The 20,243-nt window shown below is 48.1% G+C and overlaps 1 protein-coding gene across 1 annotated transcript in view; it reads right to left on the reverse strand.

The window, feature by feature from the left end:
- RNF167 (ring finger protein 167) overlaps window positions 1–20,243 on the reverse strand; it is a 265,889-nt gene that overhangs the window by 125,626 nt on the left and 120,020 nt on the right. Inside the window, exon 8 of the mRNA XM_078669765.1 lies at window positions 9,501–9,594. Within this exon, the coding sequence (XP_078525891.1) occupies window positions 9,501–9,594 (94 nt within the window). The remainder of the gene's footprint in view (window positions 1–9,500; window positions 9,595–20,243) is intronic.

Genomic DNA, 20,243 nt, shown 5'->3' on the forward strand with positions numbered 1-20,243 from the left:
GTTACTGTACAACACCCCTAATTTTTTTTTTAACGCTGGATGCATGCCCCAAAATGCTCCCCTAGTAGGGGTATGTATAGATATCAATGGTGCAGCAGGTGCAGTGGCACCAGCCCGGAGTCCCGAGAGGCTAAAATGAACCTATATATGTTTGCAGTACTTTCAACCCAAACAGTGGTCACGGGGCCAATTTCCCTAGCTTGTATTAGGTCCCATTGGCCATTACTTAGCCCCTGATCTAGGCGGGAGGACATAGCTCCGATACTACATGCTTTTCTTTGTTCCCTGTATGCATTTAAAACCCGCCAATTTTCGGGCACACATTCTGCTTTTGCTTTTTGCTACCTCCACTGGAAGATTTAGGCTGGTGTCAAGCGAGAGTGGAGTTGCACTTTAACCTGCATTGTGTTGAATCGAATGTGTACAGCGCCTCGAAACTCTGACGACGCCTCAGGGGTCCTTTTGGAATACGAGGCCGCTCGCTTCCTTGCAGAAGTGCAACGCCCATTGGGCTGAAATGGCTTTAGCCCATCAGCATAGCGGTCAACTCAGCCGCATTTGACAGGTGTCACCCACGTTTAGTCATCTACTTTTCACACCTACGTCACCCTCTTAATCGCCAGATGTCACCTGCATAGTGGAGGCAGCAGCTATGAATCAGCTGCCACAGCCTGGGCTACGGCTACCACAGACTCCTCCAAAGTGTCCCCTCTGGTCTCGGAGCCCATTCCATTTAAAGTTAGAGAAGGCAAGGGAACCTCGGCTGTACTAGTTCCTATTGCTTGTACGGCGTCCATTTCGCCACGCGTTGTCTGTTTAATGGGTTCACTTAATGTGTCAACAATCCACCTGTCCTCTTGGCCGCTCGGCATCCTGGGAAGGGTGCAAACGCAACAGAGACCTGCAGTTATCTCATAAGAATTTTCTTCAAACCCCCCATTTTGTAATGTCTCGCTGACACTACATTTGCAGAGGTGCCAGAATATGTTCTTTTAGTTTCAATAACTCGCTCGAAAGCACCGCTAATCTGCTCGCAGTTCAGGTGGCACGGGCCAACAGTAACTCTCTCCAAGTCCGGACTTCCCATTCTTTTAGGCATTCTACATACCTCCGATTATACCCTTTTGGCTAACACCTTTGACTAGGTGATGCCCTACTTTGTCGAGCTAGGCTATGTGAAATATATGTATCATGCACTACTGTGCACTATACGTGTAGAGCTCCCATTTAAAGTGCCAGAGGCGTTTTGAAACAGACAGGTCTCATATATTTTAGTTGGAGCATTCATGCCTGAGAAAGAGTGTAACTTCCCTCTGAGAAGTGCCGGTACTCTACAATTAAAAGTATAGCATTTCTCTTGAGAAGCGGCGTACTCTCCCTCCCAAAATAAAAACAAGTCAGGTCCCGGGCCGCGCTGTGATTGGCTGACGTCACGGGGGTGTCCCGGGCCGGCAGCCAATCACAGCGCGGCCCTGGAATGACGTCACGGGGGTGTCCCGGGCCGGCAGCCAATCGCAGCGCGGCCCGGGACAAAGGGGCGGGGCTTAAAAAAAGCACCAGAAACGCCCCCGAATCGCGTTTTCGAGAGAAAACGCGATTGACAGCCTCTGCCTCCCAATGGCTAGCCTCCATTTATGGAGCTAGCCAATGATAGGCAGAGGCGGGTCATCAGCCCAGATAGAACTCAAGAGGTTTTGCTAGCGCATGCGTACTTCGTACGCATGGCTAAGGCAAAACCTAAAAATAAAACACACACACAGTTAAGTATAATATAATATAGACTGTGCAGTGACCACAACTAGACAGACAAACACCTAATCGATTTTAATTTGGTAATACTTGTCCTCAATTGCGATGCCACCAAACTATTTTGTATTCTGGTGTAGAACATTTTACAAGGGACTCCCGGGCATAGTTGGGCCACTGTGGGGACAGAGCGCCCTCTGCTGGCAGCACACTGTGCATGCGGCTCCTGGGTAGACTTAGGCCACTGTGGGGACAGAGCGCCCTCTGCTGGCAGCCCACTGTGCATGTGATTCCTGGACAGACGAGTCAGTGTGGGGACAGAGCGCCCTCAGGTGGCAGCCCACTGTGCATGTGATTCCTGGAAAGTTTGGGCCACTGTGGGGACAGAGCGCCCTCTGCTGGCAGCACACTGTGCATGTGATTCCTGGACAGACGAGTCAGTGTGGGGACAGAGCACCCTCAGGTGGCAGCCCACTGTGCATGTGATTCCTGGAAAGTTTGGGCCAGTGTGGGGACAGAGCGCCCTCTGCTGGCAGCACACTGTGCATGTGGCTCCTAGAGAGACTTGGATCACTGTGGGGACAGAGCGCCCTCTGGTGGCAGCACACTGTGCATGTGATTCTTTGACAGACTTGGGCCAGTGTGGGGACAGAGCGTCCTCTTGTGGCAGCACAATGCATACGACTCCTATAGAGACATGGGCCATTGTGGGGACAGCGTGCCAGCACACTGTGCATGTGGCTGGCTCCTGGATAGACTTGGCCAGTGTGGGGACAGAGCACCCTCTGGTGGCAGCACACTGTGCATGTGGCTCCTGGACAGACTTGGCCGGTGTAGGAACAGAGCACCCTCTACTGGCAGCACACTGTGCATGTGGCTGGCCCCTGGCTAGACTTGGCCAGTGTGGGGACAGAGCGCCCTCTGGTGGCAGCAAACTGGGCATGTGATTCGTGCACAGACTTGGGCCAGTGTGGGGACAGAGCGCCCTCTGGTGGCAGCACACTGTGCATGTGCCTCCTGGACAGACTTAGGCCAGTGTGGGGACAGAGCACCACCTAGTAAAAGCACACTGCATGCGGCTCCTAGAGAGACTTGGATCAATGTAGGAACACAGCGCCGTCTGCTGGCAGCACACTGTGCATGTTGCTCCTAGAGAGCCTTGGGCCACTGTGGGGACAGAGCGCCCTCTGATGGCAGCACACTGCATGTGATTCCTGGACAGACTTGGGCCAGTGTGGGGACAGAGCACCCTCTTCTAGCACCACACTGTGCATGTGACTCCTTAGGACACTTGGGTCGGAGTGCGGACAAGGCGCCCTCTGGTGGAAACACACTGTGCATGCGACTCCTGCACAGACTTGGGCCAGTGTGGGGACAAAGCGTCCTCTAGAACCACATGTTACATGCTTCTTATAGGTATGGACAGGAGAGGCCAGCGTGTGGTGGGAGCGTCCTCTGCTGGCAGCACACTGTGCATGTGGCTCCTGGACAGACTTGGCCGGTGTAGGAACAGAGCTGCTGGCAGCACAATGTGCACATGGTTCCTAGAGGGTGACTTGGGCCAGTGAGGGGACAGAGCACTCTCTGCTGCCAGCACACTGGTCATGTGGCTGGCTCCTGGCTAGACTTGGCCAGTGTGGGGACAGAGCACCCTCTGGTGGCAGCACACTGTGCATGTGGTTCCTGGACAGACTTGGCCGGTGTAGGAACAGAGCACCCTCTGGTGGCAGCACACTGTGCATGTGCCTCCTGGACAGACTTAGGCCAGTGGGGGGACAAAGCGCCCTCTGGTGGGGATGATACTTAACCCATTGGTGCTAGCACCTCACTCCTATCTGGCGTAGAGAGGGCGCTCGTGCCTTCCCACGACAGTACAGGGGGAATTCATCCCAAGTTCTAGGGTTCGAGAGTAGGCGAAGGCTAGTAGGACATAAAAAGCTAAACTTTTGGGGATAGCCCCCTAAGAAGGCCATGTCCAACAGAGGTAATGAGATGTGAGAGAGGATAATGAGATCTGAGTGCAGGAGAGTTCAATACATCGACGGAATGCTTCAAACTGTCTAACAAGTCCACAGGACACATTGCCAATGGAAAGACACAGTATAGCCTGCATTAACTGATTTTAAGATTATAACAATCACTGTGAAAAACATTTTGTTAACACTGGAAAAACACAGCTTTTATCTATTTTGGGGGGTTAGGCAACTGAATTCACACCGAGAAGCACGGATTTCAAAAGGTCTGGAAACCACTGCGAAAACACAACTGAAATCTACAAAAATAAACACTGAAGACAGGCCAGCTTACATGGACTGGACAATCTGCACAGGGGCATGAAATATTGAAACCCATGCTCTAAGCAACACAAACAGGGCATAAAGAGCCGACATGGGCATTCTGTGCGCCATGCACATGGTGCTGGAGAGCGAACACAAATGTTCTACAACACGCACACGAAGAAAGGGCTGACAGACACATTCTGTACAACATGTAAAGGAGGCTGATGTGCTAAACCCTGTTCTCTCTACAGCATGCACAGGACAGAAGGGTAGACACACATCCTGTACATCATGTACAGGGGGCTAAGTGCTAAACCCTGTAGTCTCAACAACACACACACAGGACATGAAGAGCTGAAATGCAGGCTCTGTGGAACACACACAACGTCTGAAGGGCTGAAAATATTCTCTTTATAACAAACCTACACGAATGGTTCAGGTTCTGTACAACACAATTAAAAGGCCCTAGGAAACAAGTGGAAGAGTGGTGGCTGTTAGATGTCCAAATTGTGCAAAGTGCAACCACATCTCCTTGGATGAATATAACTCCTTTACAACAGGGACACAGATTAGATCACAGACTCCTCAAGGAGACGGGGTGACGGGTCCAATCAAGTAAAATTCCCACCAACTTTCTCACATGCTACGCTGGTTTGTCATACCTGGTTGCAACGGTTAGCCCTGTCGCTTTGTTGTGCCAGCAATTAGAGCCACTCTGTCCACTCCACTGCTGGGATGTTTACCCCCTGCTCCCCTTGTGCCCGCAGCACAATTCCTCGAACACAGCAGTGCAACAAAAACTAACTGGCTACTTACCTGCAGTAGTAGTTTTGTAGTTTGAATAATTTTCTGGATTCATGTGCTATGCATTATGCTGCCATTCAACGGATGAGTTCTTTCTCTCTCTCTGCTTTTGTGGGCTTTGTTGAGTTGTCGACCATTTGGTGCCCTGTCCCCGATCCACCACATTTGGGCGCAATGGGGGAAATGAGCTACTTCGCTGTCAAGGGAGCCACATTTCAAGCCGGAGCAAGACTCCCCTCCTCCTCGTCAAGTTTGACACCATAGGTATGTGCCGCCGTTTCACCGTTGGATTGTACTGCGGTGTATGTCATCGGGTGGCGGGGACCACGAGGGGTATGTGTCCACACCCTCATCAGGTGAGTCGGCGTCGATATCCTTCCAGTCCTCAGAGGTGTCAGCCTCAAACAGCCTCTCCTTGAAGGAGCGGTCGTCAAACTCCTCTTCAGATCGAAGGCTATCTCCCGCTCCTCAGCCCATGCTGACAGGAGCGGTAACTCCGGTTCTTAGACTTCGACCATGACCGGTATTTGCCTTGAGGGCTGGAGCTGAATTTTATATCCCTTAAGGAGTCATCAAAATCCTTCAAACTCCTCCTCTCTTTTGATTAAGGCCTTCATTTTGGCCTCAAGGCGCTGCTTCTTCCTTTCAACATCGAGCACTTTTTTCTCTGTGTCGACGACATGAGCCTTCTTTTTCGGTGCTTTAGTGTTCTCTTCATGGGTCTTCTTCTCCCTCTACTGCTCTTGCTTTCCTTTTAGGGCCGAGACCAGTTCATAGGGTTTGCCTTCTGCCTTTTCTCTGTGTTTAGAGCAGAGAGGCTCCATTTGCCCTCTGCCGTCTTTGAGCTCAAGGTAAGCTTCTTCGGATTGGATTCCAACCCCTTCAACTCCATTCCTGATTATACCTGTGATTTATGTTGACGACCTTTGGTGTCCTTCAACAGTGGTTTTTCTGCATCTTTCCCTCTTCTGTGTTGATTGTCTAAGATTTGGCATTTTGCCTCTGCTTCATTTAAGCGTGGTCATCGCTGTGGGCCTTCTGTGCCCTAGCGATCTGTTTCTGTGCCGTGGCATAGTACACCCACCTCTGTCCTCACCTTACTTTCAGAGTCTTTCGTTGAAATTCAGAGCCTGCGTCTCAGCCCTCTGGCGTGTGGACCTTGGGCAGACATAAGTTGCAGACTTGATGGCTATCTTTCTACGCAAATTTGTAGCGGCATTTAGGGCAGAATTTGAATGACGTGTGTTACATGCCCTACCAGCATTCTTTGGCCATGCAGTTGAGGGCCTTCTCGTCTCGCTAGGGTTTAAAACCCAGTGATCTTTGGTGTAAAACCGGTGATGATCTTCTGTGTCCGATGGGGTTTGTCGGTTCCCTCTGGTTCTTCCTCTATTTCTGCTGAAAAAGGCTCCTTCTCTTGCCCGTTCCGGAGCCAGCTCCCCTGCACCCAGACCCAACGGCGGAGAAAAGAATATGAACATGGCAACCACTGAATGAGGACTAGATCACAAAATGATTAATGACGTCGCTCACAAAAAAAAAACAGAGATGTCGGCCACACAGTACCGAAGCATACACCTAACATTGTTTAAGTTAAATGATTGACAGCGACCTCAAAGAAAAAGACAGGACTGTTCTGGCCGCCTTCAGAAACTTTCTGATGTGGTCGTGTCCTTCTCACTTGAGAGGATCCAGTCACCAGCCTGAGATCATGGTGACTTCTACAGCAGCATGAACTTGAGAAGCAGCTGCAGGGTGGAAGCTGCAGCACAATCCACTGACTGAGGCAGCCAGGACACGTAGGGGAGCACAGAGTACAGTACAGAGCATCAATGGATGGGCTGCACGACAATGTTTGTGGTCCACGGCTGATAACTGCAGCAGGCTCTCTGCGGCCTCTACTCAACGTTTCAAGTTCCCAAGAATCCTAGCAGCTTGGAATGCAAGGTGAGGCAACTCGGTGGATTTGAGCAAGTGTGGCAGGTTTCTCACAAACAGAATAAAATATATATATAGCCAGAATAACCATCACCCGATGTTGGAACACGTACACAACGTACTTAGAATCCTGAAGGTTAGTATACACAAGGTCTCGGTGTCAGCGAGTTATAGTTGGAAGTACATTATGTCTCGTCCCCATCCAATAAATAATAACACTCACACTGTCCTTCTACGTAACCTCCCAATCGGGTTAAGTCCTAGAATAAATGAGCATTCAGGGTTGTAATATGGTGGACAGACAGCATTTGAGGACGCGGTTCTAAGAGGAGAAGGCACCAAGGAAGTTTGGATCTTTCCAAACTTCAGAAGCATTGTATCTGAGAAGAAGCTAATTTTGGTCTGGATTTTAGGGTGTTTGGAGTTTCCACAGGGCCAGGAGCATCCACTGGTGACATGGGGTCGAAAAGCCAAAAGTGAGATTTGGGACCGGGTCAATGGCAAATTTAAAAGCAAACGTCACTAATAAATATTGCTAGATTCAGGATGAGCGGCTGAGTATTACTCCCTAAACCCCACCAGAGGGTGCAGGAAAATCCTGGGCACGTTGGGGCTGAATGTGAGAAGATGAGACTGGCCCTGCTTTTGGAGATTGTAAGGGGCAGGTCGGAGGTGATGCAAGCTCACCACCCTCGCAGTCCTCAGTTCCTCAACCTCGAGGAGAACCACATCAGCTAGATCCGGTTACAGGTAAAGTATCTCCTGCAGAGTAAGTTTTCAGAGAGCCAGACTGATGTTAGTAACCTTCTCAAGGAGCAAGAGTATATTCTACTTTGGGGGCACTGGTCTGAAGCCAATGCCAATCAAAGAACAAGTAGACTTTAAAATTCAAGCATTCCTCCAATCAGACAGGAGTCCATTATAGGACGTTTTTCATCTCTTTGCCGGACTTTGGAAGAGTTGGACTCAACTGGTGGAGGTGTTTTGTAGACTGGGACCAGACCTCCTTGGGGGATGGCCCGTTTTAGCGAGGCAACTCCTAGTAAAACACGTGAATGGAGTATGGCGGGTACAGTTGGAGTTCCAGGTACAGTGGATGGAAAACTGGTTTGGGAGTGGATCAGATATGTTAGCCGCCCCCTCCCCCCATCCCCCAGCTCACCAGACAACTACTTTTTCTGGTCAGGAGTCCGATCATGTAGCGCAAGCAGGTGCCATGCCATCAAGAGACAACAACAGCCTCAAGGAAGCAGGCATTATTTTGTGCAGGAACGCAGACTGTGTCCAAGAGGCACACCATTGAATTCTCACTGCATACAATAGCCTGAGCTCACATTCACACAGACCCCTACAAGTCACACCACACAGACTAGTACACCATCTCCCCGGCTGCGGGTCATTTAAAAAACATGTGCTTTTAGGAAGTTAATCAGCTGACCCAACAATCAGTCTTCACAAAGAGTGGTGTGAAAGGGCGACCGCAATCCTCTACTATGAGCGAGGGTGAAAACCCAGCCAATGAAGCCTGGGCTCTATGGTTGAACACCATAAACAAGAGCACAGAGCACATCCCTTGAACTTGCAGACTGTCAAGCCCACGAGGGAGAAAACATAAGGTAGATCACAAAAGCCATATCGGGGAAAAAGCCATAGCTTTCAAGATCCATGCAAGCATCTGTCACTGCACCACATCTCTGGCTCCAGCCCGACATCCCCACCACCACCTCCTCCTGTGTCAGAGTCTACGATTCTCCTCCGACCGTCTGGCTGATCCCATCTCCTCCTCCTTCTATCCCCGGTACCCCACGTGTTGCATTCTCCCCTTCAAGCTGTCTCGCATTCTCACCCGTGTTTTATTTTGAATCCACCCCTTTGTGTGTCCTGGCCCACTACCGTCCATCCATTTCCTGGTTTCTCCCTCACTCTCAGTGTCTTCTCTAGAGCTACCTCGTAGCCTCCTCGTCACAGCTTCCCACCCCCTTTCACCTCAGAGTTGTGCACACATTAACCACAGCAAGTTCCCGATTACAGTCCCATCCACCAGAAGCAATTGTTTGTAAGGTAAATCATGGAGAAAATACATCAACCCGACACGAACACACAATTTACAAACTTAGTAACCTATTAGCCAAAAGAGAAATACTCGAGTACTTCTGTAAAGCTTTAAACTCCTTCCCCATCGCAAACACACAGAACTGACAACCTCACACTCAGAAGTGGACAGAAACTTCCTGCAATGAATGACATGGTCAATATTACGCACCATCCAAACTGGCCACACCACAATGGAAGGCCACCCGGTCACAGCGTATAGTGCATCTGGATTCCATTACTTGCTTGCTAGGTATTACTTACAAAGTAACAACATTAATTCTGCTCTGTACCATGGTGACACCAAAGAAATCAAATGTACACAAAATCTTCTGACTATATACTACAACCTCTACCAACACCACTGGCTCCAGACTGGAAACTCTACACCAAGACTGACCACAGTAAGACTGGAAATCTTTGCCATGCTGCCAGAATCCAACGAGAAGTGCACACCGTGTGATTTAATACAAAGAGGTCACCGGACAAACCATGAACTGGTCTATTCCTGCCAATATTGAAGACGACAAGCATTTCAAAATGATTATCGAACCGCAGAGTAACAGACATCACGCTCTGTTCCCTTCAAGAAAGATCTATCTTTTGCATACAGTTTTAACACTGAGAAAGACAGGGTCTGACCTTTGTTGAATTTATGGACCGGTAATTTCTTCAGCTGGTCGTTGGAGAGACGGTTTCTTCTCATCCGCTTCCTGTGCTGCAAACATCGTGCAATCTGTCGCGAGAGCATGCAAGAGAATATTATTCAGATTCAATGGTCTCTCTTCAGATTCATTTACAGACGTGTTTGTTATGAGAGACCGCCCCATGTCTGGACCTGTTAAAGCCGACACAGGACCACACTTTTCAAAGCATAACCGAGCTTGAATGAAAGAGTATCTATACAGACCTCTAATGACAGAGTATTTCTATGGTGCAACTACTATCCAATGGGTGTCAAGGCGCTGAGAGTTCCCGGTCAAGCATGAGACTCTCAGCGCCTGAATGCCCACTGGCTGGCAATTGTGCCATATAAATACTGTTCCATTCATTCATTCATTCAGCTTGATATGCGACACTAATGAATAATCCCAGAGGGTGAAAGGCCACAGAAACAGTAGCAATATCACTTTTCAGAATTATAATTCAATACCATGTGTGTGCATTTGTGAGCACTCTGCTGTGCACGACCCCTCCACTGAAGTCAATGTACACAATGGATCTAGATGTCAAACATAGTGGAGAAGTGTGGCTCAATGGTTAGAGCGGCAGACCCTGATGCAGAGGTCTGGTCCGGGACCAGGGTTCAATTCCCGCCTTCAGCGGGTCTTGGGCTCAATTTCCTCAGACCTATAATTCTCGCCTCGGTGCCTAGTCTAATCACGGGTCCCACTCTGTGACTCTGGGCAATAGCTTGCTTAAATTCCACAACGGCCCCAACAGCGCTGGGATGCCTGGCTTCACCCTGGGGATGCCCAGGAGTGGACATTTCACAGGGAAAAGCCAGGAAGGGTTCCACAGCGGTATGCGTACAACGCCAAGACGCCTCAGGGTATAAGTGCGCTATACAAGTACGAATTCATTTAATTTCATACAGAGCGCGTACGCAACCCTCGGCTGCACCTAGAGGGGAAATGTAATGAAAAGAAAACTCCCCAATTTGCCTGCCCTACCAAACATTGTTTCTTAATTTGAGGCACCCAGAGGAGATGCAAAAGTTACCTAGAAGTGATCCTTATTTTGCAACAAAGGTATCTTCATTAAAGTCATAAACACTTGAATAGTCCCACCTGTGTGCACAATACCAGAACACTTTTTCAGTATATCTATTTTACATGCAATTATGTGGAAATTGACATTTTAAATGTAGATAAAAAGTCTGGTGTGTAATTAAGGCGAATCTTAGTGAGCTCCGTTTGTTTCTTTGGAAAATGTAAATATATTCCAAATAAACATCAAAATGTAAAACTGATCAACACTGCAGTATACCGCCCTTAACGCGGTGTCCCAACGGCGAGGAAGAACATTTAAGAAACAAAGGGAAATTCAGAGAAGCCGGCAGCGGCGTTGGGAACACCGACACTGAACCCTGCTCCTTTGAGGAGTCGCAGCTCCCCTCTCCCTTCATGCCTAGTTCGGATTCACTCTGAAAGCGGTTTACAGATTAAGGGATCGACCAGGGTGGCAGGTGGGAGGTTTGTGACTTCCCTGAAGATTTCCACCATGCAGAACATGCATTACAAGACTCCCTTCTGCATCACAGCGTCTTCATTAGTAATGGAATAGAACAGCAAGAGCACAGCACTCAGATTGTGATGAATATTCCTAAAATGGATGACATTCCTTATATTCATAAGCAGCCGCCCGGCTGTAAGGGCTCCTCGAGCAGCCTGGCCCACTGGGGACTGAGACGAGACTGTAATCTTAAGTGAAAGTGGGGACGGCTTTCAATGCACAAACTTTGTAAATATCCAAACTGGCAGATTTCGCAACACAGCTGCAGTGCCCGCTTCACATCTTGTCAAACAAGCCTTGGCTTGCCAGTTAACAACTTATTTGCTGCCTTATACCAGAGTTATGATTTTAAGTAGATATTTAGAAAGCATCCCTCGTGCTCTAGTCTTCTTGAGTGTGTTTTGGGTTCCATTACCTATCCCTGTAGCGTCTCATGGGATTGACACTAACCTGGATAGTATCTCACTCAATGGTGCTCAATGGGTTGTGTAATGGTTGCTGTATAACTTATTTTCTGATTAGGTTATCACGTTGACTGAGTCCTTGGTGCCAGGGGGGTCTAGAAAATCGAACGTTGTTTCTTAAAAAAAAAAAAAAGAAACTAGAAAACATAAAAAAGGTTATAGTTACTAGAAAAGGGAATTCCCAGGAAAAACGCTGCAATAGGACTATCAATAGGCTTGAACGGAGGCAAAGTAGAAGCAAAGGTTCCTCACAGGCTGATTAATAATTTATGCCCTCTAAGAAACCTTTCAGTATGAGAACTGTAATCAAAGGAATGTCAGATTCAGTTTTGTTTTCGGTCGCAGTAGCTTCAAGGTGCACTTGAGTGGAAGAGAACTGCAAACTGGACTTTGCCAAATTAACCAAGTATGGAAATGCCGTCTCCTTGGCGTGTAACCAGTTTGCTGCTCCTGCTCACACCACATGCAGAATCTCTTCCATTTGAAGGCATGGGTAGATCTGTGGCCTGTCTTTTTGGCCTCCTTCCAGTAGTTCACAGATTCTTTAGGAGCACCCATACAGCCATATTGAGTGTATTCAGGAGCCGGTGTTACAGCAGATGCTCGGTTGAATCCTGGATAAGTTTGGTCGGCATGGCAAGCTCTTGTGTGGCCTTTGATAGGTCGTAGGTCGATTTACCACCACCGTCTCATCCACTCAGGAGCAACCAATAGCATTATGGATTTAAAACACTTTATTTTTATCAGTTTTGTTTGTCGCCAGGTATTGGTGGAAAACGATAAAGAAACATTTGTTGCCAATTCATCATAAAAGGCACTGCCTTTAAAATAATTTAAGGCTCCCGCCTGAATGTGGATTTTTCACAATTGCTTTTGTGTGCCAGTGGGTGTGGCCGCTGGACTCCAGAACGTCAACAGCCATGCAGTGTCTGGAAGCGACGAAACAGAGCCACACGTAGGTGCCACCCCTGTGTGCGGATAGCACTTTTGCATGAAAACATCCAAGCCGTGAGAAGCTGATCAGTCATGACAAATTGGATGAAGGTGTGTCAAAATGAACTTAGGCTCTTTTTAACAGATTCGGGAGTTCGCGCCACAGAAAGGGATGAAGGAAGGCAGTGAGAAATTTGTGGTTAGAAAGAGCATTAATCAGAAAAAGCATTTATGAAAGTAAGTAACTTATTCTCCTGATGGATACTTGTAACCAGAGTTTTCTCCTCTTTAGAATACGTACCCAAGCAGTACCTCCCATAGGTAGAGGGTCTAAGGAGTGGATTCAAACAGTCCTGCAGAACCCATAGTGAAAACTGGTTCTCTGTCGACTCGACTGTCTAGGTAGGAGTGCTTGGTGAATTTATTCACAAATGCCTGGCAGAGGTCTCGGACAGGCATACCCATGCCAATGTCATTGAGGAGGCTTTGACATGGGTAGGATGAGCTCATAGGCACTCAGGGGGTTCCTTCTTGGACATGGCATAACACGGTTTTATGGCAAGAACAATCCACCTGGACAGGGCCAGTTTCTGCACCACATTCCCCTTCTTGATGCCAGCAAAGCCCACGAAGACCGGTCGTCTACTTGGTATTCTTTAGTGCGCTCAAAATGAAAAACAGAGGAATCTCCTCAGTTCAAGCTGGTGGAGCATCTCTCGTTCTCTTTTGACGGACGTGGTAGTGACAAAAAAGCAGGAACGACTGACCCATGTTGAAGGATAATGGAACCTATCGCAGAAAGAACGTCTGTGACCTCAGCACCATTTTATCAGGAAAGAAAGCAGTGTACGGTGGTTGTACTGACAGCGCCTGCAGCTTATTGACTTGGCATGCAAGTGAGTGACTGGGATAAGAAAAGCCATGTTGATGGTAAGGAGCAGAAGGGAACGACTGTGTGTAGGTTTGAAGAAGGAGTATATCAGAAACGTGAGGACCACATTAAGGTCCCATTTAAACATATTAAAGGGCTTCGGAGGAAACCTCTGTGTCAAACCTCTTAAGAGCCTCATCACAATAGGTGACAAATATAGAAGGTTAGTCAGGAAAACATAAAAAGGCCAGTAGGGCTGAAATATAACCTTTAAATGTGGCCACAGGAAAGCCTTGCTGGTCAAAGAAACAGGGCATCTGATAACTTGTCTAATAGGGAATAAAGTTGTCAGTCACCACCACTAATTTCTTGCAACGACCCGAGTAGATGTTTTTATAAGAGGGTCGCATAGCTGAAAGACTCACATTTGCTACCTCAGCAGGCATGGCCTAACGTCCTAGTTCTTGCTGCTCAATCTATAAGGCATGGAGGTGTAAAACTGTGGCAAAGCAGGTGCAAAATTGCGGCAAGTGGGGTGCAAAACCCTAACCTGTTGCCGGCCAAGGAGGTCCTCCTGGAGAAGAAGGCAGATTGGAGGGCAAACGTTCATGCTCAGTAGGTCGGATACCACACTGTCCTGTGCAATTACAATGACCAGGGCCCGGTCTAACCTTCCTTGGAATCTAAAAGAGAGGCAATGATGGAAACATGTCCAGAAGGCCAGTGCTCCACACTAGACAGGAATGAGTCACCTAGGGATGCTATTGGGGACAATGTGTGTTCTCGGTGTTGTGGAAAAGATCTAGCCAGGCATGCTTCACTGGTTGAAGATGCCTTGAACCACCATGAGATAAGTACGCCACTCGAGGTCTGTACATCTACTGAGCTCATCTTCCCTGATGCTTACCAACCCCGCCACCAAGAAATCCCTTGTTAGTCAGGCTACATGCAAAGATGCAGTTGTTCCAGACTCCAAACAACCCTGCTTTTGTAGCGCCACCTGGTGGTGGGGTTAACTGACAGGACCTGTACTGCCCTCCTTTGGAAGATGAGAGAAAGGCTTTCAAAGCAAGACGAACGGCACAAAGCAGCAGGAGATGATTCACGGGGGCCAAAGCTCCATGGTCTCCACCTCTCTCAGGTGATTGACCCAATGCAGGGACGATGCATCTGAAACTACTATAAGCTTCGGATGGGGTAGAGAGAGGATCCTGCCACAAGAAAAGTTAGTATCCACCTGTCACCACCGAAGCCCTGGGCTGCCTCCTTTGATATGCAGATGCTATCCTTGTGTTGTGCCCAGTGAATATGGAGGCTTCACTGCAGGTTTCACATGTGCCAGTCAGCTCATGGAACCAGAAGGATGCAGGGGGACAGCAGGACAGGCCAAAGAATCAACCTTACCAAGGCCCATGACGAAGCCCAAAACACCGGAATCATATCCAGAATGTCTGAGCTCATTGCGAGGATGAGAAGGCGTTGAACGTCAGTGTCCAGGGTGGCCACTATCAAGGGATTCCTCTGAAATTGCATAAGATGGGACTTGGGTTCGCTGATGAAAAACCCCAGGGATGAAAGATGGGTGACAGTCATTTGGAGGGGATTTGCAACTCACTGTGGCAAGCACGCCTTGAGCAGTCAGTGGTCGATGTGCGTGAATACATGTATGCCCGGCCTGCGAAGTTGGGCTGTGACCACCACCATAACCTTCGCAAACACCTGAGATGCAAAGATAAAACTAGAAGGAAAAACTGAATTGTTAATGCTTCAACCCCACCACTGTGTGGGATCGCAAGACAGGCACCCGAAAGGATGCGTCCCGAGAGTCCAAAACACCATCCAACCCTCAGGGTCCAAGGCAGAAAGAACCTTGTGCAGCATGAACTTTTTGAATTTGCATTCTGGCGATTAAATTGGTCTGTGCCCTCCATCCTTTTTGCACCAGGAAATAACATGATTAACACCCCTCACCCTTTTTTGCACCTATGACACCTTCTCTTGGCCAATAAGGACGTCACTTAAAGTAAAGAAAATAGCAACATTTTCTGCTGACACTAGTAGGAGCGGGTGGCATACCAGAGGGGGGGGGATGAATGGCAGAGTATATCCCCCTAAGAAAGGTTTTTAGCACCCACTGATCTGAAGTGATGGATTTCCAACTGGGTAAGAAAAACAGACTCCTGCCTCCTACCGGCTGTGTAAGGTCTTAAAAGGGGAAAACAAAGTGCTAAGGAAGCTGCTGTGGCAGAAGAGAAATAGATGGAAGGTTGTTGCCCTTGGTTTTGGCCACAACTCGGGCATCATCACATCTCCTGGAGTCGCGAAACGTCTGGGCCAGCTGTTGAACTGGTTGCGCGGGTTGCTGCTGTGCATAGGCAAGACCCTATGAGTAACATCTGGGCCAGCTGTTGAACTGGTTGCGCGGGTTGCTGCTGCCCATAGGCAAGACCCTATGAGTAACATCTGGGCCAGCTGCTGAACAGGTTGCGCGGGTTGCTGCTGTGCATAGGCAAGACCCTATGAGTAACATCTGGGCCAGCTGTTGAACTGGTTGCGCGGGTTGCTGCTGCCCATAGGCAAGACCCCAGGATTGATCTCTGAATTTGATCTGTACTGCTGATGAACCTGGCAGGTCGGTGAGAGTCTAGTGAACTGGATTGAAGATGGCGGTCTTTGAAGCATACTAGTACGGAGATGGCATTTTCTGCAAAAGAGTCTGGCTCTATCAATGGATATGGAAGGATGCCCAGATATTCCAGAAAATCCAAGTCAGTCACATCCAGGCATGACCCCTGATCACAACACTGGTGCCCATAGCAGAGCCCACAAAACATGTGTCAAGATCAGCCCATAACACATGCGACAGCGTCTTGTTTGTCCTAAATTGTTTGGACAAAGGCTATTCTGAATTCATTATGGCAGCCAACAAGATAGAACTGGCCATGTCACAGAGGGCTCGTGTATATTGGACAAGAAAAAAAGACTACTTTGAGCTAAAACTGGTCCAAAACTGGTGGAGGCAAATACCTTCTTGTGGAACGGGATGATGCGATTCAGCTCCTTATCTATGGCTCATGGACGCTGGGATCGCAAAGCCTCCAGGTGTCGGGCGTAGAGTGAGAAAAGCTGTGTCACCCATGGTTAGTCTATGTCAGCTAGTCACTGATAACTGACTGGGGGAGGGGAGAACAGCTTTGTCCAAGTAGCCATTAAGATGTCAGTCAGGGCCTCTCTAAAAGAAAGCTAGGGCTCAAATGTGGCAGGCCCGGGTTGCAAAATTTCAGTTAACAAATGTGCCTTTGTTTCACCCACAGATTGCAGCAAATCCAGAACTTCGGCTGCCCTGTGGACAACCACCACAGAGGCACATCCCTCAGCGGTGGGACCTGGTGGAGATCCCAATTCAGTCTCAGGAGAAATGTCCAACTCACTAATATTTTGTAGCGCCTGACACAATCCAGCATCAGTGTGGCGAAGCAAGAGCAAAGTGTCCGCCTCCTTATCGTCATCTTCATAATGTGGCATAATCTGAACACCATAAACTGTATCCAACCTCCTGCATGACTGGGGAGGAGGGAGAAGCTGGGGAGTATTCAACCTTGGGGGCCTGCTCTTGAGTGATTTCAGAGTAAGACATAGGTCTTCCGTGAGCAGATGTCCGCTCCAGTCAGAGATTGGCTTCTGGACTGGATCCGGAAGGGGCATCCAGACTCCCGGTCATTGCTGGTGAAGTCAGAACTGGCATGGGGAGAGGGCTCGAGTGGAACTGTGGGCCTGCGCTAGCAAAAAGCCAGGTGAAGACCTATTGAAGCCACTTGGTGATGGGGGGTATCACCCATGGAAGTGCAACTGTTCGCCCCTATGGCTCTAAAGGGCTCACAAGCGATTCAGATGGTGCAGGCATCATCTCAAAGATCTGCAGGGTGGCCTCCCTAAAGGCCTCCATTTCCTTCAGGGTCGACGAAGACAGGGTTAACTCCAAGTATGTTGTGGCCAGCCTCAGAATGGGCTCAGAGTCAGAAGACACCTGTGGAGTGACGACTGCACAGCTTCTGGCCTGTTCTAGGTTGGCGGGAGGGGGATGGACCCTGCTTGGCATTCTTGAATGACATGACTTTGGACTTGCCTTAAGGCTCTGACCGAGATTGCAGTTTGGCATAGGAGACCCCCCAAATCTGGAGCAGAAATGAATCCTCCTACTTGGAGTGAGAATGGCACCTGCAACATGGTGAAGAGGCAGAGCCATCAATTTGAGATGGACATCTTCTTGTGTTCTGTGATGTAGTGTTTCGCTTCCCACTCCCTGACCGGCTTCAAGCACAAAGAGCATTTGACAACTTCAAGTTGGAACCAAAACCCAAGCATCCCAAAAAAACGCTGTGTGGACCTGTGACAGTCATCTACTTTCTGTAGATGTGGCAGAATTTTAAACCTGGCGTCTTGGTGAGAGACATTTTCCATGGCACACCGCCTATGGAATAGATGCAAAAGCAGAATTGAGAAAGATGGGAGCAGAGCTCTGGATATATGTAGAAGGGAACAGATGTCAACAGGCATGGGTGGGGACTATATGCCGATCTGCATCGTCAAATCTGGGTGGAGAGAGATCACTGACGAGTTCAATGATGTCATCGGCTGGTGCGCAAGAGCATTTACTGTTGAAAATCCTGCTCAATCTGGCACCTGGAGTTATTCTAAAGGTGAGGAATCTGCAGTCAGAAGTGTGCACGAGTCGTGCTGCATGCGGTCCACGGAGGCCCATTTGAACTGCATCCAAAAATAGTCCTATTATACAGCCTAGAAGAGGAGGGATTCATACAAGACAAAAAGGATTCCCGATGCTGAAGTGGGTTCTCACCAAACAAGACATCTCTACAGAAGCCTGGTGCCCCAGAGTGTGGTTAGGTGTAAATCAAGGATAGAGCTGTGTTGTATCCTAGAACTTCCAATATATGAAAATGGAGGCTGTTCCCAGAAACAATGGAAACATCTGGGAGAAATGGCTGTACTATTGGGATGAAGAGGGCTTTTAAATTATTAATCCATCAACTACTAAATCCATGTCTGGCTAAGATATATCGAAGTACCTAAGAATCTGACTATGAACTTCTGTAGAGAACGGCATCTACTTCTGCCCACTGATGGCGTATGATGCACGTACAGCTTTTGTTATGTAATACAACTATACAAATGCCATAAAGAGATTTCTTAACAAAAAAGAAGTATCCATTAGAAACATGGTCTTTTAGACCCATCCGTGGTTCTCCAATAACTGCCTGCTCAGAGCACCTGCTTTTTTTATCTGGCACCAGGCTCACTGCCTTTATGGAGGGGTTACTGGCAATCGGACACTTCAACATTTGTGCGAGTCCAGAGTGTGTCCCGGATCTGCTGTCCTCTTACTTTCTGAGCTATTACAAGGCTGTGGTATTGTTCATTTGAACCAGTACTCTGTTTGTCAATACTTTCAGGACTAGATGCACAGGACTATTCATGGAATATTAATCACTGACCAAATTCCTTGCACTGTTAAGGCCTCCAGATGAGCTCCCCAGCCTGGCAGGGATGCATCTGTGACAGTCATTTGGTTGGGGAGACTGATGGAACATATTCCCCTCAGTAAATGTGGACACCACCACCACCATGGTACCAAATGTATGGCTATTAAGAAAATAACAATTCATCCTCCACTGGTCCTCCATGCAGTGCAGTAACGTCTCATGTTCAGCCTGGCATGTGTGACCAATGAGATGCATGATGCTACAGATCCGAGAGGAGACCTAGCATGCTGACCCATGTGCTGTTTTGGAACAAAAAGCATATTTCTGACTTAAAAAACTCAGTTGTGTGAATGAAACTCTGTTACCTGAAATGTTTACAGGAAAGCTCCTCAGGATTTTGAGTTCATTTTGGGAAGCAGACCCGGAGTCTAACGTAGCAGTGACAATGTTGTTTTGAGGTCTTGAGATGTTTTTTGTAGTGAATTTGCCTTGATGAAACAATCATCCAAGCCCGGGAGGATGAAGAGCGTCTGTTTCTGCAGGTGAAAGTATGCCACAGTTATGCACCTGAAGAAAATGTGAAGTGCTGATTTGAGGCAGAAAGGGGCACTTCGCATCCCAAACCTCAGACACTTCCTCTGCTTCTTTGATAGAAGGTTGTGGAACTACATGTCCTGTAGTCCGAACACATACACGCCATCGCTCAATAGCACCAGTTGATATTCTGCACGCAATGACAGCATTGGAAATGTCTCTTTTCTGACCCTTTTGCTCAGAAGTTTGAAATCCACTGCTGGGTTGAATAATTGTATTGCCCTTTTTAGTAAAGTGTATATCTCTTGACTACATTCAATTTCCTCGTTGAGAATGAGGTACTAGCTAAGAAGGCAGTTTCCACTGGTGGTCTTAAAACAAAGAATACTATTCTGCAAAATATTCAGCACCCATTTGTATTTGCCATGCCTCAAGCAGTGTGTGCCAATGGTGTAAAATGCGAGGTAACGCTTGTTCTACAAAGATCCAAAGGGTGCCATCACTGAGCAGCAGTGTTGAAGTCCTGGCACACTTGATCCACGGAAAGAGCATTTTTAAATGGGGAGGAGGAGAGAACTAAAAAGATCTGAAATAGAGGAGGTTTCCACTTGAGATAGAACAACAGTCTGTAAAACACGTTTTAGAAGAAGATATGTGGTTTCCATTTTTAACAAGTGCAGCTTGTATTTTGGCCGGACTGTAGGCTATAGCCATTCTGAATAGTCAGTTGCAATTTTTTCCTACAAAGCGATTTGACACACTCCCTCCCACCAGAGAGGTGAGCAGAGCAGAGGAAGTGGAGATGTCACTGCTTTGATTGAGATCAATGAAAGGGTAGAGAGGCCTT

This window comes from Lissotriton helveticus, chromosome 12 (assembly GCF_964261635.1).
Source record: "Lissotriton helveticus chromosome 12, aLisHel1.1, whole genome shotgun sequence".
Lineage (NCBI taxonomy): Eukaryota > Metazoa > Chordata > Amphibia > Caudata > Salamandridae > Lissotriton > Lissotriton helveticus.